The sequence below is a fragment of the Globicephala melas genome, chromosome 19 (genome assembly GCF_963455315.2).
Source record: "Globicephala melas chromosome 19, mGloMel1.2, whole genome shotgun sequence".
Classification (NCBI taxonomy): domain Eukaryota; kingdom Metazoa; phylum Chordata; class Mammalia; order Artiodactyla; family Delphinidae; genus Globicephala; species Globicephala melas.
The window spans coordinates 2220103-2245608 of NC_083332.1; the positions used below are offsets into that span (position 1 = coordinate 2220103).

Consider the following 25506-nt stretch of genomic DNA (forward strand, 5'->3'; position numbering starts at 1 on the left):
TATAAAACAGGTATTTCCTATTGAAGAGAGAATATATAATTTTGACACAGATAAGAAAAGCTTAAAAGCACATTCCTTTGTGAAAAAACACAAGCAAGTCTATGGAGAAAAGAAACTTTTGAAATGTAATGACTGTGAGAAAACTTTCAGCAAAATCTCAACTCTTACTCTTCATCAAAGAATTCATACTGGAGAGAAACCCTATGAATGTATCGAATGTGGGAAGGCCTTTAGCCAGAGTGCCCACCTTGCTCAACATCAGAGAATCCACACAGGAGAAAAACCCTTCAAATGTACTGAATGTGGGAAAGCCTTCAGCCAGAATGCTCATCTCATTCAACATCAGAGAGTTCATACTGGAGAGAAACCTTATCAATGTAAGCAGTGTCATAAAGCCTTCAGCCAGCTTGCACATCTTGCTCAACACCAGAGGGTTCATACTGGAGAGAAACCCTATGAATGTATCGAATGTGGGAAAGCTTTTAGTGATTGTTCATCTCTAGCTCATCATCGAAGGATTCACTCTGGGAAAAGACCCTATGAATGCATTGACTGTGGGAAAGCTTTCAGGCAGAATGCTTCTCTTATACGTCATCGGAGGTATTGTCACACTGGAGAGAAACCCTTTGATTGTATTGATTGTGGGAAGGCTTTCACTGATCATATAGGACTTATTCAGCATAAGAGAATTCATACTGGAGAGAGACCTTACAAATGTAACGTGTGTGGGAAGGCTTTTAGCCATGGCTCATCCCTGACTGTCCATCAGAGAATTCACACAGGAGAGAAACCCTATGAATGTAATATCTGCGAGAAAGCCTTTAGCCATCGTGGCTCACTCACTCTTCATCAAAGAGTTCATACTGGAGAGAAACCCTACGAATGTAAGGAATGTGGGAAAGCTTTTCGGCAGAACACTCACCTTGCCCATCATCAGAGAATTCATACTGGGGAGAAACCTTACAAATGTAAGGAGTGCAGCAAAGCCTTCAGCCAGAATGCACACCTGGCACAACATCAGAAAGTACACACTGGAGAGAAACCATACGAATGTAAGGTATGCGGGAAGGCCTTCAGTCAAATTGCACACCTTATTCAACACCAGCGAGTTCATACTGGCGAGAAGCCTTATGAATGTATTGAATGTGGGAAGGCCTTTAGTGATGGCTCCTATCTTGTTCAACATCAGAGGCTCCACTCTGGCAAAAGACCGTATGCATGTCTTGAATGTGGGAAGGCATTCAGACAGAGGGCAACCCTGATCTGTCACCAAAGGTGTCATACAGGCGAGAAACCTTACGACTGTAACGTCTGTGGGAAAGCCTTTAGCCATCGTAAATCCCTTACTCTGCATCAGAGAATTCACACAGGAGAGAAACCATATGAGTGTAAGGAATGCAGCAAAGCCTTCAACCAGATTGCCCATCTGACGCTGCATAGGAGAATTCATACTGGAGAAAGGCCTTATGAATGTAAAGAATGTGGAAAAGCCTTTAGGCAGAGTGTACACCTTGCTCACCATCAGCGAATTCATACCGGAGAGTCATCCTCAATTATTCCCTCCTCTTCACCTGCATACCACCAGGTCCTCTAGCTTCAATATTCTAAATCTATCTATCCACTTCTTTCCAACTTGTGCCATTATCGTGGTCAAAGATGCAACCATCTTGTTTGGATTTCTGCATAGCGTTGCAACCATTTTCCCTCTTGCTTCCCTTAAGTGCATTTTTAGCACTGTAGCCAGCTTAATCTTTTAAAAATAAAGAACGATATTCATGTTACTTTTCCATTTGAAACACTTGTTTTGAAGAATATGTTAGATAACCCACTTAAAGGGTTTAGCATACCTTCCTGGGCTTATAATTAATGCCATTAAGGTAGAGTTTTCCTTACAGTTATGTTCAGCTGCAAGTGTAATGAACCAGTAGGTCAAGACTAAGAAGCCTACAAATTTTAGAGTAGATGGAGAACTCTTTACTCTCCTGATAGGTAGGAAAAATGAACACATTCAGAATTGAAAGATTGTATGATATACAAGGTAACATGGTGGCTTGCACCTCCCTCTATGAATAAATATAATGACGTCTAGCATTGTTGGTGAGAGAGTCTCACCTCACCTGGCGCTTACAAGTGATAATAGGCCAATTAGAACAAAAGGTAGAATGTAGGACTAACTAGGGGGTAGTATTAAAAATGAACTAAAATGAACAAGCTAGAAAACTTGAATAGGTTAATAGCCATGAAATAAACTACAAAAGGTAGTTCAACACTTTCACCTGTGGAAAAGCATCACAAACAAGTTCTGTGATATTTAATTGTTCTAGAGCATAAAATAAATACAGTAAAGCTTCCCACCTTGTTCTATGAGACTGACAAGACTAATACCAAAACAGGAGAACATACATATTGCAGTTGGCTTATGAATGTGGATGTTAAAAGTTAAATTTTTTCTTTTTTTTTTTTGGGGGCACGCGGGCCTCTCACTGTTGTGGCCGCTCCCGTTGCAGAGCACAGGCTCCGGATGCACAGGCTCAGCGGCCATGGCTCACGAGCCTAGCCACTCCACGGCATGTGGGATCTTCCTGGACTGTGGCACGAACCTGTGTTCCCTGCATCGGCAGGCAGACTCTCAACCACTGTGCCACCAGGGAAGCCCAAAAGTTAAATATTTTTTAAATATTAAAAAACAGAGTAAATGAAAAGCTAGACATGTCTCTGTATAGACAGACTCAGTCTAGCAAAGATATTTCTCCCCAAGTTAAATTTGTAAATTCATTGGTAGAAGAGTCCTTATGTGTTTTTAAGTTGACAAGCTCATTTTGACCATCTAGATAGTACTGTGATATAGCAAAGAGTGTAGTACTCATTAAATTAACATTAATGGAGCGTTTACTAATGTTACAGGCATTGTTTTAGGTGCTGGGGATACAGCGAGGTGCAAAATGTACAAAAACGTTTTTCTTCACAAATCTAGTGGGAGAAGACAAACTAAAAATTGAAATACTATATAGTAAGTATGTGATATGTACATACTTGTACATGATGAGAAATGACCTAAAGAGGGAATCAGGGAGTGCTGGGAGGGAGTGCTTTACTCCCCCAGAACATATGGGCATTAGAACCAAGGGACTAGGGAAGAACTAGAAAAAACTCAGCCCCAAAGGGCACGATGAGAATAATCATGACAGTCTCAAAGCAGATAATTATGATGCTCTGAGTATTGCGGGAAGGGAGAATTGATGGCTTAACAAGGTTCATGAGAGTTCTGTTCACTCTTTGTCAATCGTGCTTTAGAGGTTGGTGGAAAGTTTTGTTTTGGGTTTTGTTTTGTTTTGGTAGCGGTCTTATTGAGATAATTCATGTACCATACAATTTGCCCACTTAAAGTATATGATTCAGGGAATTCCCTGGTGGTCCCATGGTTAGGACTCGGCACTTTCATTGCCATGGCCTGGGTTCAGTCCCTGGTCAGGGAACTAAGATCCCGCAAGCCGTGTGGCGCAGCCAAAAAAAAAAGTATATGATTCAATGACTTTAGTATGTTCAGAGTTGTGCAACCATCACCACAGTTAATTTTAGAACATTTTCATCACCCAAAACGAGATCCCCTGCCCTTTAGTGGATACTCTTACACCTAGAGGAGAATACTTACCTGGAGCACCTCCTACACCTGAAGGTACCTGGAGTACCCAGAGCTCTCAGGTTTCCTCTTGGTTGCTGCCTGTGGCCATGAGATGGGAGCTCTTATCCAGAGGACACTGGAAAATGGAGCTTTGGGGCTTCCTCTTTACTTCGGCATCAAGGTTAGGAGATGGACGATCTTATCCAGAGCATGTAGGGGGTTTTGACTGCCCTTATATATGGTAAAAAGGATTTTTCATTTCAGTGGGGCAAAGACAGATTGATCAGATGGCCTTGGGACAGTTAGCTCTCTGGAAAGACATAGATCTATACTTTGCACACTGATGAAGTTCTGACAGATTAGAGATCTAAAGGTATAATATTAAAATACAAGAAAAATTTAGAATATTTCTATAACCTTGGCTTAAGGCAGACCTTCTTAAGCATTACACATAACCCAGGAGCTGACATTAAACTGAGTAACACTTCTGTGTGGAAAACATCAAAGTTAACATAAATGAGAGACTGAAAATGTTTGCAACAAATATGACAAAGGGCAATGATCCCTGATATTTTTACAAATCAGTAATAGTAACATCTGCAACTCAGAAAAATGGACAGAGATAACAGCCTCTTTAAAGAAGATGAAATAAAAACAGCTAAGGAATATTACCCACTATCATTAGTAATCAAGGCAATGCAAAATAAAGTGATGATACATTGACTTTTCCCCCCAATAGATTTATTTTAAATAACAGAAGAGTGATACTATCCAGTTTTGGTGAATGTGTGAAAAACAAGACAGTTCCTTTGTTATATAAATTGCTGTATGTATAGACCATTCGAATCAATATTCCTCAGAAACCAAAGTGTACACAGGTAGGTAAATGTATAATGGGAAACTTTTTTTTTTTTTGGTGGTACGCAGGCCTCTCACTGTTGTGGCCTCTCCCATTGCAGAGCACAGGCTCCAGACGCACAGGCCCAGTGGCCATGGCTCACGGGCCCAGCCGCTCCACGGCATGTGGGATCTTCCTGGACCAGGGCATGAACCCATGTCCCCTGCATCAGCAGGCGGACTCTCAACCACTGTTACACCAGGGAAGCCTGGGAAACATTTTTAATGATAAACTCTTAGTAACTTAGGGTAATGGGCAAATGGGTAAATTAATTGTGTTGTATTCTTTCAATAGAATTATATGCAGCTGTTGAAAAACTATAAATGTGTATATAGCCATAAAAGATAGTTGTGCTATATTAAATGAAAAGAATTTTTTCAGACCTGTATTCTAGTATAAATTCATAATCATAATATCAAAAATAAAACCAAAAATACATGTTTTTCTGTTTTCCTCTGCCCAGATTGCCTTGCCTTCTTCTTTTTTTAAATTTTATTTATTTATGGCTGCGTGGGGTCTTAGTTGCTGCGCTTGGGCTTTCTCTAGTTGCGGCAAGTGGGGGCAACTCATTGTGGTGTGCGGGCTTCTCATTGAGGTGGCTTCTCGTTGCGGAGTGTGGCCTCTCGGTGCGCGAGCTTCAGTAGTTGTAGCATGCAAGCTCAGTAGTTGTGGCTCATAGGCTCTAGAGCGCAGGCTCAGTAGTTGTGGCGCACTGGCTTAGTTGCTCCACGGCATGTGGGATCTTCCTGGACCAGGACTCGAACCCATGTCCCCTGCATTGGCAGGTGGATTCTTAACCACTGTGCCACCAGAGAAGTCCTTGCCTCCTTCTTTTGACTACACTCTCTCTTTTCCTTTGAGTAACTGGCCATACCCTGTCTTACAGTTCTGAGGGACCTAGTCAATCACATTCTCTCTGGAACTTGAAAGGGAGAAGGATCTGTTCCCTAAAGGGATGATGCTGGTGCCCTTGTGGTTGTGATCTTTGGAGCCACCCTAGTTTTTGTGCTTTCCAACGCTGCAATTCCTTAAACGACTTTCCATCCTCTCAGTACTTCATTTTTTGCTTGTTTGCTTGCAATTAAAGAAACTTAACCAAATCAGAGTTTGGGATGAAGATTATGTAATAGGCAATAGAATCTTTGGAATATTGGAGGTGTTAGGGATCGGTGTTTGGGTGAGATGGGACAAGTGAGACTCATGTTTCTTTCCTAGCCTAGGAAAGTAACAACTCGTGGTGTGCACTGGGCAAACACCCAAGTGAATTATTATTAGTTGTAGTCACCTGAGGTGAATAGAGGTCTAGAGTCCTGAATAATGACAGTTTCAAGAGGAAGAGGAATGCCAAGTCCAAAGAGTGTCTATGATGCCGGTAGCTAACTGTTTTGGGTAATTTAAAACTCAAATCTTGAACTTTCTGAACTACTAGCAACTAAGGGTCTTTGTATGATATTGTTGAAAGATGTCTTATACTGTTTGAAGTCATAGGGTTAAGATCGCTTAAAACCAAAGTGAGAGACTCCTTTTATGGGTTGCTAAGGTGCGATGCTGGTTAAATTCCGTATTTTGTTGTAGAGTAGTTGTAAGGCCTGAATTGTATCCCTCCCACCCCCAAATTCACATATTGAAGCCCTAAACCCCAATGTGACTGTATATGGAGAGAGACGGCTTTGGGGGAGGGAATTACGGTTAAATGAAGTGATAAGGGTGGGGCCCTAATCTGAAAGAACTGGTAACCTTATAAGAAGAGGGAGAGACATCAGAGGTACTAGAGAGAAGTTACAGTGACAATTGAGAAAAGTTTCTGGCAGTTTAGCCCTAGAAGAACTGACCTTGACCTTTATCGGAAGTTGGTCTGGAGATGACAAGGAGCCACATGGTAAGTTGAGGGAATCAACATTTCTAGATTACAACAGGAAAAATTCCCACCGCTCGCTCCAGATATGGCCTTCACAGGAAGTGTTGGTGCTCCTTGTATCCAAGGAGCCTAGAACTCAGAGTGCATGTACCTCATGGATCATTCTGGAACATTCCTCATAAGGCCAGTGAGTGGTCATCTGTGGGCCGCAGTTGTTGTTACTAAACATTTTGAATACGGTTCCCAAAAGGAGACAGTCTGATTTACAGACGATCCAGAGTAACTCAAATTGGCACTAGCACCGCTGAGGATTTCTTCTAGCCAGTATTCCTGAGATTCTAGTACCATTGTTGTCATTTTAAGATACAGTGTTTTCAGAGGAAGTGAGAGACTCTAATCAAATTCTGAATAATTTTAAAGGGAAGGTGATCAAAAGGGAGAAGATGTGACTCGACAAGTTAAGTAGGCATAAGTGGCTTAAAATGAATGTGAACATCAGAGTGTCGGAATAATTTAGAAAGTACATCTTGATGTACAGGTGTAGGGCTTTTGGCGGGTGGGGGTCCATAAAAATCAATCAATTATGTAAACTTACCCATTGAAACTTTTTTTTTTAATCTGTTGAGTATTTCCTTCTTTGGGGAACTAAAATTTAGATATCCTGAAAATGTCGCCTCAGTAAGTCTAACAAGAAGAACAAGGGTCTGGAGACCAAGCCTCTTTGGGAGACAGTTTGGCAGCTTCTTAAAAGGCTAAACACTGTCCAGAAACCATACTTCTAGGTATTAGTTCAAATGAATTGAAAACATGTCCACACAGAAAGCTGCATGTGGGTGCTTACAGCAGTTTTATGAAAGCGGCCGAGATGTCCTTCAGTAGGCGAATGGATAAACATACTGCGGCACAACCAATAGATTATTATTTAGTGATAAAAAGAAATGAGCCAGGGGCTTCCCTGGTGGTGCAGTGGTTAAGAATCTGCCTGCCAATGCAGTGGACATGGGTTTGAGCCCTGGTCCTGGAAGATCCCACATGCTGCAGAGCATCTAAACTAAGCCCGTGCACCACAACTACCGAGCCTCTGCTCTAGAGCCCATGAGCCACAACTACTGAAGCCCACATGCCACAATTACTGAAGCCTGCACACCTAGAGCCCAAGCTTCACAACAAGAGAAGCCACCACAATGAGAGGCCCACGCACCGCAAAGAGTAGCCCCTGCTCACTGCAACTAGAGAAAGCCTGCGTGTAGCAACGAAGACCCAATGCAGCCAAAAGTAAAAATAAAATAAAAATAAATTAATTTTTTTTAAAAAGAGAAATGAGCTAAAAAAATGGAGAACTTTAAGTTCATATTAAATGCTAAGTGAAAGAAGCCATTCTGAAAAAGGCTATATATTGTCTGATTCCAACTATGTGACATTCTGGAAAAGACACAACTATGCAGATAGAAAAACTATGGGGTTCATGAAGATGGAGGAGGACAAACAGGTGCAGCATAGGACATTTTTAGGGCAGTGAAATATATGCTACTGTAATGGTGGATACATATTATTATGCATTTGCCAAAACCCACAGAAGTATACAACACAAAGAGCAACCTTAATGTAAACTATGGGGTTTTGTTAGTAATAATGTATCAATATTGGTTCATTAATTGTAACAAATCTTCCACATTAAATGCAAGTGTTTACTAATAGGGGAAATTGGGTGCAGGGAGGTGGGTGTATGAGAACTCTGTACTATCTGCTCAATTCTTCTGTAAACCTAAAACTGTTCTAAAAAGTAAAGTCATTAGTAAAAACAAAAACAAAACAAAACAAGAAACCCATAATGAGATATCACTACACGCTTATCAGAATGGCTAAAATAAAATATGTATATGTATAATGGCAACATCCAATATCGGCAAGGATTTGGAGAAACTGGATATCTCAAATTGCTGGTAGGAATATAAATGGTACGGCCACTCTGAAAAACAGTTTGGCAGTTTGTTTAAAAAAATAAAAAAAACTAAGCTAAAAATGCAAATACCATATGACCTAGAAATGCACTCCTGGGCATTTATCCCAGAGAAATGAAGATTTAGGTTCACACGAAACCCTGTAATAAGGAACAATTAATAGTAGAAGGGCAACCTATGAAATGGGAGAAAATATTTGCAAACCAAATATCTAATAAGGGGTTAATATCCAAAATATGTAAGGAACCCCTGCAACTCAATAGCAGAAGATAAAATAATTTTAAATGGGCATAAGACTTGAATAGAATAGACATTTCTCCAAAAAAGACATACAAATGGCCATCAGGTACATGTAAAGGTAAAGAGCATCACTAATCATCAGGGAGATGCAAATCTAAACCACACTGAGATATCACCACACACCTATTAGAATGAATATTGTTTTTTAAAAAAATTGAAGAGGATGTGGAGAAGTCAGAACTTTTGTACCCTACTGATGGGAATGTAAAATGGTGCAGCCACTATGGAAAACAGTATGGAGTTTCCTCCAAAAAAAAATGAGAAATACCTAATGATCTCACTTCTCGCTTCTGGGTATTCGAAAGTCAGCATCTCAAATAGATGATTTGCACTCCATTGTTCACTCCAGCATTATTCACAATAGCTGAGATGTGGAAGCAACCTAAATGTCCATCAGTGAATCAACGGATAAAGAAAATGTGGTATACACATAAAATGTAATATCCTTTAACCTTAAAAAAGAAGGAAATTCTCCCATATGCTACAACATGGGTGAAGCTTGAGGACGTTGTGCTGAGATAAGCCAGATGCAGAAGGACAAATACTGCGTTTATATGAGGTATCTAAAATAGTCAAACACAAGGAAGCAGAGAGCAGAATGGTGGTTGCCAGGGTCTTGAGGGAAGGGGAAATGGGGAGTTACTGGTCAACAGGTATAAAGTTTCATTTAGGCAAGGTGATTAAGTTCTAGTGTTCTGTACATCGTGCCTCTAGTTAACAATACTGTATTGTACACTTAAAATTTTGTTATGACGGTAGATCTTATGTTAAGTGTTCCTACCGAAATGAAAAGAAAATTGTAACTGGAATAGCCCCAAACTGGAAACATCCCAGATGTGGTAGCCAAACTGTGGTAAATCCCTACCATGGATTACCACTCAGTAGTAAAGTAATGACTATTGATACAAATAACAACTTGGATAGATCTCCAGAGGATTACGCTGAATGAAAAAAAAATACCTATTGATATAACATTTTTGAAATGATAAAATTATGGAGAAAAAATTAGCTATAGTCAAGGGTTAAGGAAGGATGGGATATGGAGGAAAGTGGGTGTGGCTATGAAAGGGCAACCTGAGGGATCCTAGTGGTGACGGAAACGTTCTGTATCTTGACAATATTCGTGTCTGTATCCTATTTGTGACTTTGCAAGTGAAACCGTGCCCTATAGGGTTAACAGAAACTGGTGACTAACAGAAATTCTTTTTTAAAATAAATTTATTTTATTTATTTTTGGCTGCGTTGTGTCTTCGTTGCTGCGCATGGGCTTTATCTAGCTGCGGCGCGCGGGCTTCTCATTGCCGTGGCTTCTCTTGTTGCAGAGCACGGGCTCTAGGTGCATGGGCTTCAGTAGTTATGGCACATGGGCTCAGTAGTTGTGGCTCACTGGTTCTAGAGTAGAGGCTCAGTAGCTGTAGCGCACAGGCTTGTTGCTCCGTGGCATGTGGGATCTTCCCAGGCCAGGGATCAAACCCGTGTCCCCTGCACTGGCAGGCGGATTCTCAACCACTGTGCCACCAGGGAAGCCCCTAACAGAAATTCTTGACGTTGTCTTACAGCTCGTTAAAACCACCTCCACTTGTAACCAGCCTTCAGTGATCAAGCTCACTTTAATTTTCGCTACAGAAGATTTGCATGTGCTCCAAGCGACACGTAGCCTATACAGTAAGACGTTTGCCCAAGTCGTTTTCCAGGAACTTGGACTGAGCTGTGTCCAGTTCAAGCTCAAGCCAGTTAAGACTGGTTGGGACCACTGACCCTACACCTGGGCCTTTACAAAGGCCTGATGTGTCTGATGAACAAACTTTTGACATCAGAGGGCCAAAAACCCCTCCCTCAGATCATACTAAGTGCCTCCATTTTGGGACATGCATCCCATGAGGAAGCATGTAACTCAGATTTGCCTGCACAAAACACAGATTACTTCACCTTTTCCCTACCTCCAATACCTTTTCCTATGCCTAAAATCACCTTGCTTCTTTAACCCATAAATATCTCACCCCTCTCGCCTCAGGGAGGTGGATCTGAGATGTTTTCCCATCTCCTCGCCAGCTGCCTCTGAATAAACCTTTTCTTTGTTGCAAACCTTGACTTTTTGCTGTGCCTTGGGCAAATGAACCTGGTTTGGTAACACAAGACTTCACCCTTGGGGGAACCAGATAAAGGGTATACTGGATCTCTCTCGGTGGTTTCTGTATTTTTTACAACTGCAGGTGAACCTACATTTGTCTCAAATAAAATATTTAAAGTCATTAACCACCCCTTAAGACTAGCCTCTGTTTCACTACTATATATATAATATAATACTAGCAAGGACCTACTGTATAGCACAGGGAACTCTACTCAATACTCAGTAATAACCTGTATGGGAAAAGAATCTAAATGAAGGGCTTCCCTGGTGGCGCAGTGGTTGAGAGTCTGCCTGCCGATGCAGGGGACACGGGTTCGTGCCCCGGTCTGGGAAGATCCCACGTGCCGCGAAGCGGCTGGGCCCGTGAGCCATGGCCGCTGGGCCTGCGCGTCCGGAGCCTGTGCTCCACAACGGGAGAGGCCACGGCAGTGAGAGGCCTGCGTACCAAAAAAAAAAAAAATCTAAATGAAGAGTGGATATAGGTATATGTATAACTGATTCACTTTGCTGTACACCTGAAACTAACACAACATTGTAAATCAACTATACTGCAATTAAAAAAAAAAAAAAAAGACTAGCTGCTGTTTACATTTCTGTGGCCACTGAGACATTCAGCAAATGCTTTCGGACTTGGCTTTGTGGTTTATGGTGTAACAGGCCCAGCCAGGAGCCCTGACTCCTACCCCAGCTCCCCCACTGTCCCCTTGTGCCACCTCTTTTGTCGGCACCACTGCCCTCATCTGGAAAGTAGAATGGTTGTAAGGATTGGATACGTTCCTAAGTCATAAAACGCCCAAAACAGGAGCTGGCACTTAGGAAACTCAAAATAAGAAGAGTGAATACTTTTTTAAAATTATTTTCTGGTTTGTATCTCTATGCTTTACAAATTTTCTACAATTCAGCATGATTATCACGCTCAACAAAATTGCCCAGGATCCTCCCTCAGTCCAGCCCAGAAGTCTGCAGAAGGTGGGCCACAGCCTCCTTTCTCCACCTCCACCCACGCCCCCTCCCTTTCTGGAATTCTCCCTTCCCCACCTTCCTCCCCTCCTACCTCTCCCCCATCTCTCTCTTCTCCCCCTTCCCTTTACCCCCATCTCCTCTCTCCCTCCACTCTTCCTCCTCCCCCCTCCCATCCCTCAATACCAACCGCCCCCGCACCCCCATCCCCTGCGGCCGTGGTTCCGGTGCCGCGGGGGCCTCTGGGAGCTGGAGGGGCGCGGTCGGATCTCGGGTAGGTTCGGGTCCGCTCGGCTTCATTCGGGTCCGCTCGGCTCAACTCGGGTCCGCTCGGCTCCATTCGGCTCCACGGGCGGGAAGGCCTGAGCGGAGGCGGAGGCGCGCGAGCTTCTGGGAAGTGTAGTCCGCCCGTCTGCGCAGGCGCAGTGCGGCCTGGAGGGCGTAGGGCGCCCGTCATTGTACAGAACGACCCGCGCTGGTGAGTCCGGCCATGGGCAGGACAGGGCAGGGCAGGGAGGGGCGAGGCGGGGGCGGGGGCGGGCTCGGGAGGGGGGCATGCTGACTGAGGAGAGGGGTCGTCAGGTCACAGGCAAGGGGCCTGAGGGCGGAGGGGAGGGTGTGCGGGCAGCAAGAAGGTATACGGACTGAGGGGAAAGTGTGAGGACTGAAGGGAGAGGGTGTGCGGGCCCACGCGAGGGGCGTGAGGGAGGAGGGGAGGGTGTGCGCGCCGGGAGAGGGCGTGTGAACTGAGGGGAAGGTGTGAGCACTGAAGGGAGAGGGTGTGCGGGCCCAGGCGAGGGGCGTGAGGGCTGAGGGGAGGGTGTGCGCGCCGGGACAGGGCTTGTGGACTGAGGGGAAGGTGGGCCCTGAAGGGAGAAAGTGTGAAGGCCCAGGTGAGGGGAGTGCCGGCTCAGAGAGACGGCTGGGGAGAGGAGTGGAGGGAGGAGGCTGGTACTGACCTAATGTGATGCGATGGGGAAGGAGGCGAATCTGTGTGTGTGTGCATCAGTGTAAGTCTGGGGGGGGGAGGGGCGGGGTGCGCGCGCGCTCGTGCGCCTACCGGTCTTGGTCTCTGTGAATGTCTTCTATGTCTAGTCTTTGCCTTCCCTGTTGGGGTGAGGGCAGTGTATCTCTGGGTGACCGCCATGTCCATATCCTTGGTTGTGTGTGTGTCTGCCTTTATTTCTGCCCACGGTGTCTCTGTGTGAGGGTGTCATCCAGGTGTCCACCTGTGTCTCGTCTTTCACTTTGTAGCTGTGTCCCTGGGTGTGAGTGTGTCTGTGAGCATGGGGTGTGTCTCTCCCGAAGTCCGCCGCGTCAGTGTCTCTACCTTTCTGTGTGTGTGTGTTCACCTGTGTGTCTCTGTCTTTGGGCCTTTCTGGGTGTTTGTATGCGAGTGCATCTGGGTGCGACCCTCCTAAAAGCATGTGTGAAAGACTGAACGCTTGGACAGGCAGGCCTAGCAGAGCTACCTCCCTTCTTGTCCTGCAGGTCTCCTGGCCTGGGGCCCCCAGATTCCCCAGCTCCTTCCTGCCCCTCAGAGCCTTGTCCGGCTCATAGAAGGCTCTGGAGTGTTGAGGGGGCAGGAAGTGTGTGGGTGACAGGATGTGGGGCTAAGGCTTCTTCTCTTGCCTTCCACAGGACCTTCTTAAAGGAGGGTCAGAGTCCCCTACCCACTCCTGAGTGGGGTTGATTTGTTCAGAGGATGTGTATTGGGCCCTCAAAGTGCTGTTCTGGGCACTTTGCTGGGACTTTCATTTATAAGCCTCCCAGTAACTCCAAGGTAGGGACCTCATCATCCCCATTTTATACATGGGGAAACCGAGGCTCAGAGACTTAAGTGAATGACCCAACTCTATACCCAGGCATCTGGGTTCCAGAGACCCCACACTTAACCACCAGACAAATGGGAAATCCTTTCTTCCTTTCGGCTCATCTGACACACAGTTGCAGGATTTTTTCCCCCATGGGAATCTTACCCTTAGAAACAATGGAAGGAAGGAAATGCCAGAAGACTCAAGGAAGGAGAGGAGGGAAGTAGCCACCAGCTTTGTAGCCACATAGATCTCAGGCCACATGGGTTCAACAGTCACCAGCCCAGAGCATGTCACTTCCAGGGCCTCTGTGCCTTCGTCGCCTTCATGGACTCCTTTTTTCATGAAAAGAAAATATATATATAATTTGTGATTACATTGATATGAAGACAAATATAATCCAGGCTGGATTAGAGTCACTTTTTTTTTTTTTAATGATCTTAAATTAAGACATTCTCGTGGGCCCCTACAGGTATCAGGGGCCTTGGGCTCGCTGTGCCTCGTGGGTAAGTCGGCTCTGGTCATGTCCACGTCCGGCCAAAGCCAGTGTTGTTGACGTCACAGTATAGGGATGGGAGTCAGATGGAGATTGCCAGTCCAGAAAGAATACTCTTTAAAAAATTAAATTCTGTTTAAGAAATTATGACATTACTATGAAGTCACTCACCCAGGGAAACAATCAAAGGAATATAAGAAAAAAAATTAATAACTCCCCCTTGTTTTTTTTGTGTTTGTTGGTTTGGTTGGATTCTAGGAACAGTACTATAATAAACATCTTTTTTCCCTATATAACCTTTTACATGGAGTTTTTGTTGCTATGGGCAGAGTCCCGGGAACAAGGCTGCTGAGTTATGGGGTTTGTGTTTTGCCAGCTCACTCTCCACAAATGTTGAGTGACTCCCGTTCCTTCAGCTGTGTGTGGGAGGTCCATTTCTTTGCATCTTTGCCAGTGATAGAAGTTGGCTTATTTGTTCACTCAGCTCTATGTTTGGGTACCTCTGGCTGTTATCCTAGATGCTGGAAACACTATCCAAAAATGATCGTCTCTGCTCCCCAGGGGCTTGCATTCTGGTGAAGGGAAGACAGATGATGAACTTGAAAATCTTTTAAAGAGACAGTTGTCAACAATGATGTGGGCTATAAGAAGATGGCAGGGGTGGGCGTTGGTTGCTACTTGAGCTCAGGGCCCTGGGAGTGGGAGACTTCTCCATGGAGGTGACATTTGAGCTGACAGTGAGAAGGAGCCAGCCAGGGGAAGAGCATTTCTGGCAGAGGAAGCGGCAGATTCGAAGGCCACTGTACCTGGGGCCAAGTGTTTGAGAGGGGAGTGGAGTGGGAGCGGGAAGGCCCTCGGGGCAGACTATAAGGGCCATGTGGGCAGCGGTGAAGACTGGATGATTTCTAAGGCTGTGGGAAGCCACCGGAGAGTTTTAAGCTGGAGGATGTTTTTGTGGAGGGCTTGCTGCGGGCCGGGCACGCTGCTGTGGGGTTTGCAGACGTGAAGTGGTGGGGACACAAGCCCATACCTTTGTGATCCTTTGTGATGTACAGCGGGGCTTCTTTTTTAAAATAATTTTATTGCTTTTTAATTTGAAATTTCACTGTTTAAAGTTTATAGGGACCAACATTTAATTTGACAGTATTCTTTTTTTATTGAAGTATAGTTGATATATAGTGTTGTGTTAATTTCTGCTGTACAGCGAAGCAATTTAGTTATATGTATTCTTTTTCATATTATTTTCTATTATGGTTTATTACAGGATGTTGAATATAGTTCCCTGTGCTATACAGGAGGACCTTGTTGTTTATCCATTCTATATATAATAGTTTGCATCTGCTAACCCCAAACTTCCAATCCTTCCCTCCCCCTTGGCAACCACAAGTCTGTTCTCTATGTCTGTGAGTCTGGTTCTGTTTCATAGATAAGCTCATTTGTGTCGTATTTTAGATTCCACATTTAAGTGAAACTATATGGTGAAATGGGGTCAGTGGAAATAGTGCCCACCTTGCAGGAGTGTTAGGAGGATTAAGTGAGAGGTGTTGCTCTAGTGCTTTGCAGGCGGTAAGCACCCTGAATGTTAGCTGTTAATGTATGTGCGTGTTCCTGTCTCCTGCCCCTCTGTGGGCATGTGTGTGTCTGTCCTGTGTGCATTGTGAGGTGGGCCTAGGCCTGGTCTCTCACCGTGCCTCCCTCTCCTTCCCCCCTGACCAGAGCCCGCCGTTCCCGGTCACCGTGGGCAGTGGAGGGATGGCCGCCCAGCTGCTGACTGATGAGGCCCTGGTGAGTCATGTTGCCTCCCTCTCCTTTCCAGAGGGATGACCCTCTGACCCCCAGCCCCATGTCCCCACCTCCTGGGGGTTCTGTCTACCCTGAGGAAGGACAGCAGTGCTCAGGGGTGATGCTCCTGTCCACTCTGCCCCCTCCAGGCCCAGGAGCCTCTCTCTTGCCTGTCCCTGACATTGACTTTTGTCAACCAAGGAGGACAGGGCAGCTGGGGAGTGACTGGTTCTGCCCTGGGGGCCCTCAGGAGACACAGGAGGGCACTCGGAAAGTGGTGGTTTAATTGTGTACAAGACTCACTGGAACAAGGCCCACACATTTCAGACAGCAGTTACCTTGGGGGAGGGGAGGGCGCCCATGGGGAGGGCACACGGCTGGCATCCCCGGCTCTCACTGTAATGTGTTATGATGTTTTAACGGGTGGTACATATATAGTTGTGTATTGAATTTTTCTCTAAGCTTGCTTTTATGCCAGAAATATTTCATAATAATAAATATATAAATGTTCTTTATAGAAAATAGGGAAAATCCAGTAACCTGTAGGTAAGACAATAATAATTCACCCATAGTGCCTCTACCCAGAGATAATCATGTGGATTATTTGTGTATTCATTTATTGGCTTCCTTCGCTGATGATTATTTTTAAAAATTGACCCAGTATTGGCTCTGCCATTTTTATCTTGGAAGATTTTTTTTTTCCATCCCACATTAATCATTAGGATTTCCCCAGCCTTTGAAAACTACAGACATCACTTGTTTTGGCTGCATAATCAGTGTATCTAAATGTCCATCTGTTTTGGTGAGTTTGACTTTTTAAAAAATCATTTTTCAATGCTGTAAATAATCTATTGTAAAAGTAAAAGAAAATTCCTGATAAATAAGGAAATGCCATGATCATTACAAAAAGCTTAGAAAATCCAGAAGAGCATAGTGAAGAGGATCAGAATGACCCTTGATCTCATCCTAGAAATAACCACCCTCGAATGTTGTGTGTCCTTCTCTCCCTGGATACATGTTTTTTGCAAAAATAAGAATCACCCCAGCTGAGCAATTTTTATATCCTTTTTCATCGAAGATTTCATCCTGAGCATTTCTCTGCATTGTTAAAAACTCCTTGGTAACATCCATTTTAATGACTCCATAGAAATTTTATCTTGGGGCCATACCTGGCTTACTTAATGGTTCCCCTATTGTTTGATATTTATTTGTCCCTAGTTATTTATGGCTGTCGGGTATTTATTGTGCAAGTTGGATATAAATGATAAATGGATATGTGACAAATGGTATAAACTTTGAGCATGATAGGTGACAAATGGTGTCACAAAATCTTTTCCGAATAGCATTGTATGTATATTAGTGAGGTTTGATTTTTAGAAAATGTTTATTAGCCTTTTCTGCAGGGGGTTAAATGATCTATCTTGTGCTTTACCAGTCTCCAGGAATCTTAGTATTCTTGAAGATTTTAAAGAAGTATGTGTGTATGGAAATATTTGTGGCAAATATACTTCCCAGCTTTACTTTTCGTTGCCTATTTTATATTTAAGTCCAAAAGCATTTCATATTTTTAAAATTGAGTCTGTCTGTCCTCCTCTGGTGTCTTCCATTTAAACTATAAAAGGGTTTCTCCATCCACAGGTCACACATCATCTGTTTTTCTTCCTTTTTTTCCATTTATCGTTTGGATGTTAACAGTGAACTTCCGAATCCACCTAGAATTTATTTTGATGTCTAAATTTCACTTACCTGTGAGTTTTGGTTTGTCATGCCTTTATTTAACACCTGTATTAAGATATGCCCCACATACCACAGAGTGTACAATTCATTGGCTTACGGTATATTCAGAGTTGTGCAACCATCACCACAGTCAATTTTAGAACATTTTCATCATCCCAAATGGAAGTGTGTACCCAATGGCACTCACTCCCATTTCCTCTCTTGACCCCCAACCGCTGGCAACCACTCATTTACTTTTTGTCTCTGGATTTGCCTATCCTGGACATTTCATATAAATGAAATCATATGATATATGGTCTTTTGTGTCTGGGTTCTTTTAGCATAATTTTTCTGAGATTCATCCATGTTTTAGCATGTGTCAGTGCTCCATTCCTTTTCATGACTGAATAATATTCCACTGTGTGGTTAGACCACATGTTATTTATCCATTCATTGGTTGACGGACATTTGGGCTGTTTCCACTTTTTGGTTATTAGGAATGCTGCAGTTCAGACATTAGTTTGGACATGTGTTCTCAATTCTCTTGGGCGTATACTTAGGAGTGGAATTGCTGGGTCCTAATATTAACTCTGTTTAACTGTCTAAGGAACTGTCGGACTATTTTCCAAAGCAACTCTGCACCATGATGTCTTCATTTTTAACTTGTCTGTGATTATCGTCTTGATTTCTTCTTTTTCCTGCTTAATTTAGAAGGACTTGTTGATTATTTTTATTTTGGTATGGTTGGGATTTTTTATTTAAGTGCTTTCTTCTTAATTACATCTAGTGCGAATATATTCTGATTTTCAAGAAATAGAGCCTATCTGATTTCAGCTCTTTGGAATTTGGGGAGGTTTTCCTTGTGGCGAATTGGTTTGTGCCATTAGACAGGAAACCAAAACAGATGAAGCACGAGAATGAGTGGCCTCAGACATGCACACACAAAGTACTCAGGTTCGGTGCATTTGGGGCTAAACCATACTTCTGGGGAAGTCTTCCCAACCCTCCAGAGGAGGGCGGCCCCTGCTGTCTGCCCTTCAGCATCCTTTGCTGTAAGGTGTCAGCTCTGACACTTCCAGGACTGTCCATTTTGTTTTTAGTGCACCCCTCCCAGCCCAGCCCCAGAGCAGTTCATGGAGCCTACTCAGTAAATATGTTATTTATTGAGTGAGTTCACTGATGTGGGGCATACTTAGAGAAGATTCTCTGAAGGAACTACAATATTTTTAAAAATTAAAATAAATAAAAAGATAGAGGGGGCAGCAGGAAACTTGTGGAGGTGATGGATAGCTTATGGCCTCGATTGTGATAATGTTTCATGGGTGCATACTTTCCAAACTTAATCAAGTTGTATTAATTAAATATGTACAGCTTTTATATGTCAATCATACCTCAATAAAGTGGCTTTTTTTTTTTTTTTTTTTTGTGGTATGCAGGCCTCTCACCGCTGCGGCCCCTCCCGCCGTGGAGCACAGGCTCCGGACACGCAGGCCCAGCGGCCATGGCTCACGGGCCCAGCCGCTCTGCGGCACGTGGGATCCTCCCAGACCAGGGCACGAACCCGTGCCCCCTGCATCCACGGGCGGACTCTCAACCACTGCGCCACCAGGGAAGCCCAAAGTGGCTTTTTTTTAAAAAAGGAATTATTAGCAGGACTGGCCAAAGGATGTATGGGCCAAAGAATCAAATAATAATATCATATAATAATAATAACTACTACTGGGGAACTAGATCCCACACACATGCCGCAACTAAGAGTCCGCATGCCACAACTAAAGATCCTGCATGCCTCAACTAAACATGCTGCAACGAAGATCCTGCATGCCATGACTAGGACCCAGCCTGGCCAAAATAAATAAATATTAAATAATAATAACTACTACTAATAATAAGTATATATATAAGATGCATATGTGAAATGTCAAAATCAATCAAATGTAATAGTTGACATTCATCGAGAACTTACTCCAGCCATACCAGGCACTGTGCTGGAACCATATATGCATTACCGCATTCAACCCCCATGACAACTACAGAGGGGGACATTTTTATTATGAACAAATGAAGTTCAGAGAGGTTAAGGCACTTGCTCAAGGAAAAGACAGCCATTGAGGGTAGAGCCAGGATTTCATTGCAGGCTTCCAGGCTCCTGAGCCCACACTCTCAACCACTGCCTTGTACTGCTTCCTCATCAAACAGTAGTGACCCACGAGGCAGAGGAGGCCAGCATGAGCCCAAAGCCTCTGGGCGGGCACATGGGGACCATGATAGGACTGGCCAGGAGGTGAGGCCTCCTCTCAGGGAGGGTGAGCCAGGGTTCACGGTTCTCGTGTCGGGGGCTCAGAGCACTGGGGAGAACCAAGGACCTGTGGATGTGGGTGGCAGTAATTGTAGCACCTACTGTATGCTGTGCACTGTTCTGAGTGTCAAACATGGATTAACTCATTTAATCCTCACACCATCCTTACTGACCCATTTATTCATTCAAGAACTATTCATTGAGTGCCTACTATATGCCAGGCATTGTACTAAACACTGGGGAAATAGTAGAGAGCAAGACGGATGTATTGGTTTGCTAGGGTTGCCATAACAAAGTACCACAGACAGGCTTAAACAACAGAAATATATTTTCTCACAGTTCTGGAGGCTGGAAGTCAAAAATCAAGGTGTTGGCTGGGCCAACACCTTGATTTTTTTTCCCCAAGTAATACATTTTTTAATAAAAATTAACTACAGGGCTTCCCTGGTGGTGCAGTGGTTGAGAGTCCGCCTGCCGATGCAGGGGACACGGGTTCGTGCCCCGGTCCGGGAAGATCCCACATGCCGCGGAGCGGCTGGGCCCGTGAGCCATGGCCGCTGAGCCTGCGCGTCCGGAGGCTGTGCTCCGCGACGGGAGAGGCCACAGCAGTGAGAGACCCGCGTACCGCAAAAAAAAAAAAAAAAAAAAAAAAAATTAACTACAGAACAAAAACTCAAAGTTTCCAGAATCCACCTAAATCACCAGCGTGGTTAGGAAAACATTAAAACCTGCCCACGTCCCTGTAAATGACAAATCTAAATAAAAAGTAAACACACATGATTTCCAGGAATTTTCCTTTGAGCACTTTAAATAATAATAATGAAAACAACTTCTGCAAATACATTGTTTAGAGTAGGGGGTCAAAACAAATATGTGGAAAACCACCCTTCCTTCTGAACGGTCTAGAGAAGAATCAATTTCAGGCCTCTCTCTCAGCTCCCAGTAGTTCTTGGCTTGTTTTCACAGGGTATTTTCCATGTGTGCATGTCTCTGTGTTCAAATTTCCTCTATTTATAAGGACACCAGTCATATTGGATTAGGGCCCACCTACTCCAGTATGACCTCATCTTAACCAGTGGCCCTATTTCCAAATAAGGTCCCATTCTGAGGTGCTGGGAGTAGGACTTCAACACATGGATTTGGAGGAGAGGAAGCATAATTCAACCTGTAACAAATCCTTAGAATAATACCTGGTACATAGCAACTGCCTATGAAGTGATAGGTGTTGTGACCTACAATTGACAACATCATTGTCATCACCATCACCACCATCATCACCACAGCCATTGTCACTACCATCACCATCACCATCATCATCACCATCACCACCATCACCATCACCATCATCATCACCATCACCACCATCACCACCATCACCACCACCACCACCACCACCACCATCACCATCACCATCATCATCTCTCCCTGCTAAGCCACATTCATTTCATCCCCAGGGCTTACAGCATCAGCTGGAAAGTCTCTTATGCTTCCACCACATGAACTTCTCACGATTCCTCAATGGTCTAATCTGCCTTTTAAGCCTCATGTCTTGACCCAAGCTCTTCCTCCCTCCGGAATCTCCCCCCAAGGACCTGACCACTGATCCTTCCCCCAGCCTAAACTCAGTGTCACCTTTCTGAAGTCTTCCCGGACGCCCCCTAAAGCTGCTGTTGCTCAGGGGCCTGGAGAATTTTGTTCATACCTTCATGACAGTATTGACCAGATTGTGGGTCAGTTACAGGTGTTTTCGTCTGCCCCTCCTTTGAGGAACTAGTTCTTAAACCTTCTGTGTCTGTATCCCGCACCTTCCTCAGTGCCTGCAGCTTTGTAGGGGCTCAGGAATCTTTGGTGAACTACTGGGTTCCATCTAGGTTTCTGCCTTTGTTGGGCTTCTAATGAATGTGTTGATTCACTGGGTTATGATCATTTTGCCTTTGATTCCTTCTCTGTCTCTCAAATCTGTGACTTTCTGCTCTAAACAGCCTCATATTTGTTTTATTTCTCTGTCAGAGGACCATCCCCAAATAATGAGGCACCAAGATAACTGAGTGGCTGGTCCTTGTTGAAATCACTTCAGATACATCCTGTGTGCCTTCCCGAAATCCTCTTGGCTTTTCTGGCCATTCTTCCAGACCTCTGTAAGGAGGGTCCTGCGGTGAGTGGTTGTGGGTTTCCTCTTACAGGAGTCAGTGACGTTCAGGGATGTGACTGTGGACTTCACCCAGGAGGAGTGGCAGCAGCTGGAACCTTCCCAGAAGGACCTGTACAGAGATGTGATGCTAGAGAACCTCCAGAACCTGGTCTCACTGGGTAAGGGGCAGCTTCGCTGAGTAACTTACCATCAGCCTGTCACGTGAGGACTACAGAGAGATAAGAAAAAAGATTGACAGATTTGACTACATAGAAAGTTTAAATCACTGACAGATTTGACTACATAGAAAGTTTAAATCACTCAAAGCTAAAAATAAAGTTGACAGATGATGAAATGGGGAATAATATTTACCACATGGATAACAGTCAAAGGATTATAATTATGTAAAGAGCTCCTAGGAATAAATAAGAAAAAGACTGAATGATGGCCAGACTTATAGATGGAAGTTCATAAATGTGGAAATACATGGAATCACGCTTTATAAAAGATTTTTAAATCTTACTAATAGTCAAAGAAATACAAACTGAGTCAAGGAAATACAGTTTTTGCTCATGAGGTACACAGAAATGAAAAAGAATAATAGCCTGCATTATGAAGGTATCGGGAAAGGGACTCTGTCCTTTTAGGAGTATAATGTTGGGACAACTCTTTTGGAGGACAGTTTGGCATTATCAGCCAAATTTTGAACAACTCCATTTTTAGGGATCTACCCTTCAGAAATCTTTCTATATGTGTACAAAGTTTTCCTTAGGAAGAAAAATAGAAGTGACCTAAATGCCCACATGTACAAGACTGACTAACATATCAAGGTGTAGCCATATGATGGAAACCATGCTTTTCAAAGATGAGCACTCTTTGTAGGCACTGACATGGAATGATGTCCCTTGATGTGTTGTTGAAACACTAACTTTCAGAGCTAGAGTATGGTCCCATTTCTTCAACAGTTTTTGTGCAAGTATAATTGACCTATAATTAACTGCACATATGTAAAGAATAATTCAGTGTATTTCAACATCTGTACACATCCAGGAAACCATCACCATGATCCAGATAATGAACATATCCATTACCCCGAAGAGTTTCTCATGCCCCTGGGTAATATCTCCCTTCCCTCCCCGTACCCACCCTCCGTCCCCAGGCAACCACTGGTCTGCCTTATGCCACTGTGGTTTAATTTGCATATTCTAGAATTTTATGTACATGGAATCATACAGCATGTAGTCTCTTTTTGGTCTGACTTCTTTCACTTGGCATGATGATTTTGAGGTTCACCCATGTTGTTGTATGTATCAATAGTTCACATCTTTTTATTGCTGAATACCATTCTGCCTATGGATAGACCACAATTTGTTTATCCATTCACTTGTTGATGAACATTTGGGTTGTTTCCAATTCTGGACTGTTACAAATAAAGCTGCTGTGAACGTGCGTGTACAAGTTTTTCTGTAGGCATATGCTTTCCTTTCTCTTGAGTAAACACCGGTGAGTAGAATGGTTGGCTCAGATATGAGGTGTATATCTAACTTTTAAAGAAACTCCAAACTTTTTTCCAAAGCAGTTGTAACATTTGACATTTCCACCAGCAGTGAGTGGGAGTTTCAGCTGCTCCATGTGCTTGCCAAATCTCAGTATGCTCAATCTTTTTCATTTCAGCCTTTCTCGTTGGTGTGTAGTCTTATCATATCGTAGTTTTCATTTGATATTGAGACTCTTTCCATGTGCTTATTTGCCACATGTATATTCTCTTCAGTGAAATATCTGTTCAAGTCTTTTGCCTGTTTTATTTAGTTGGGTTGTTCGTTTCCTTATTATTGAGTTTTGAGAGTTCTTTATATGTTTATTATTATTATTATTGTTGACATAAGTCCTTTATCGGGTAGATGCTTTGCAAATATTTTGTCCCATTCTGTGGGTAGACATTTCTCTTTTTTGATGGCATCATTTGAAACACAAACATTTTTAATTTTGATGTGTTCAATTTATTTATTTTGTTGTTGTTGCTTGTGCTTTTGGTATCATATCTCAGAAACCATTGACCAACCAAGGCCATGAAAATTTACTCCTGTGTTTTCTTCTAAGAGTTTAATAGTTGTAGCTCTTCATGTACATCTTTGGTTCACTTTGAGTTAATTTTTGTGAATGATGTTAAAAAGGGGTCTAATGTCACTCCTTTGAATGTGGCTATCCAGGTTCCCCAGCATCATTTGTTTGAAGAGAAGTTTTTAATTTGAAGTCCAATTGATAAATTATTTGCCTTAGGGATCATGCTTTTGGTGTCAGATTTTAGAAATCTTTGCCTATCTCAAAGCCACAAAGGTTTTCTTCTGTATGTTGTATAGTTTTAGGTTTCATACTTTGTTCTATGATCCCCTTAGAGTTAATTTTTCTAATGATGCAAAATGTTAATTCAAGTTCACTTTTTTTTGTCAAATAGATGTCCTGTTGTTCCGCCATGTGTTGAAAAGACTGAATATTTCCACTGAAAAATTTCCACTGAATTTTCTCCACTGAATTGCCTTTGCACTTTTGTCAAAAATCAGCTGTTCATGTATGTGTGGGTCTAATTCTGGACTCTGTTCTGTTTTGTCCATCTATTTGTCTGTCTTGACACCAATACCACGTCATTTGACCTGCTTTCATTTTTGCCTTTGTGGCTTGTGTTCAGTCTAGGACGACTTAATCTCCACAAGACCCTTCTGAGTGTTCTGCCCAACGCCCCATGAATTATATGGTGTGAGTTACATGGCTGGTGTGAGGAGGCACTGTTCCCAGCCCTGCGTCGGCTCTGGGTACTGTTTTCAATTCCTTTCGGGTGGTTTTCTCCAGCCTTGGGTAGTTTCTGTATATGAGTGTTCTGATCAGTAACCCAAGTCCTGGAGGGAGGACCTTGCCTGTCTCCAGAGCCCACTCTCCACACTTTGCTGTCCAGTACTCTGTTCTGTGAACTCCACCTGCCTCCGTCTCTCAATTCCATCTCCTCAACTCAGGGAGTCTGCGGGGCTTCGCCTCAGTTTCCCCTCCTGTGCTGTGGCCTGCGAACTTTCCTGCGAGTAAGTTGGGTGGTCGTAGGGCCTGCCTCTGTTGAGTCCTATGTCTCAGGAATCACTGCACTTTGTTGACTCATGTCCGGTGTCTTGAAAACCTTTGCTTTATATATTTTGTCCTCTCTTCCTCCCATTGCTTTAGGCTGTAGGCTGGAGGGAAATCTTATCTTTGTTACTCTATCTTGGCCACATTTCAGAAAAACAACAACAACAGTGTGTGTTCATATGTGTGTGTGCATACGGGGTGTGTTGTGTGTATTTTTTTAAAGTATGCACTGGGAGAAAATTCTAAAAATATACATCAAACTGTTAGATGGTGAGATTGCAAGAGACTTCCATTTTATGTTATTTTTTGATGTTTGATGTTTTAATAACAAGTGTGAATTACTTTGTGATCAGAAGCAATTGTGGAAATACATAATATGGGAAAAGAAACTATAAAGGACAAGAAATCTAGTACCATGAAAAAAAAT

General features: G+C 43.4%; 1 protein-coding gene across 12 annotated transcripts in view; it reads left to right on the plus strand.

The window, feature by feature from the left end:
* ZNF470 (zinc finger protein 470) overlaps window positions 1–25506 on the plus strand; it is a 117731-nt gene that overhangs the window by 16063 nt on the left and 76162 nt on the right. For 4 of the 12 annotated variants that reach the window (XM_060288535.1, XM_060288536.1, XM_060288537.1 and 1 more), the window contains exons 1-2: window positions 12781–15825; window positions 22021–22147. In XM_060288535.1, coding sequence (XP_060144518.1) covers window positions 15637–15825; window positions 22021–22147 — 316 coding nt within the window. In that variant the 5' untranslated portion in view covers window positions 12781–15636. Of the gene's footprint in view, window positions 1–10; window positions 4712–12140; window positions 12209–12534; window positions 12741–12780; window positions 15826–22020; window positions 22148–25506 lie in introns of those variants that run through there. The other 8 variants (XM_030851279.2, XM_060288540.1, XM_060288541.1 and 5 more) reach the window with 8 other exon arrangements.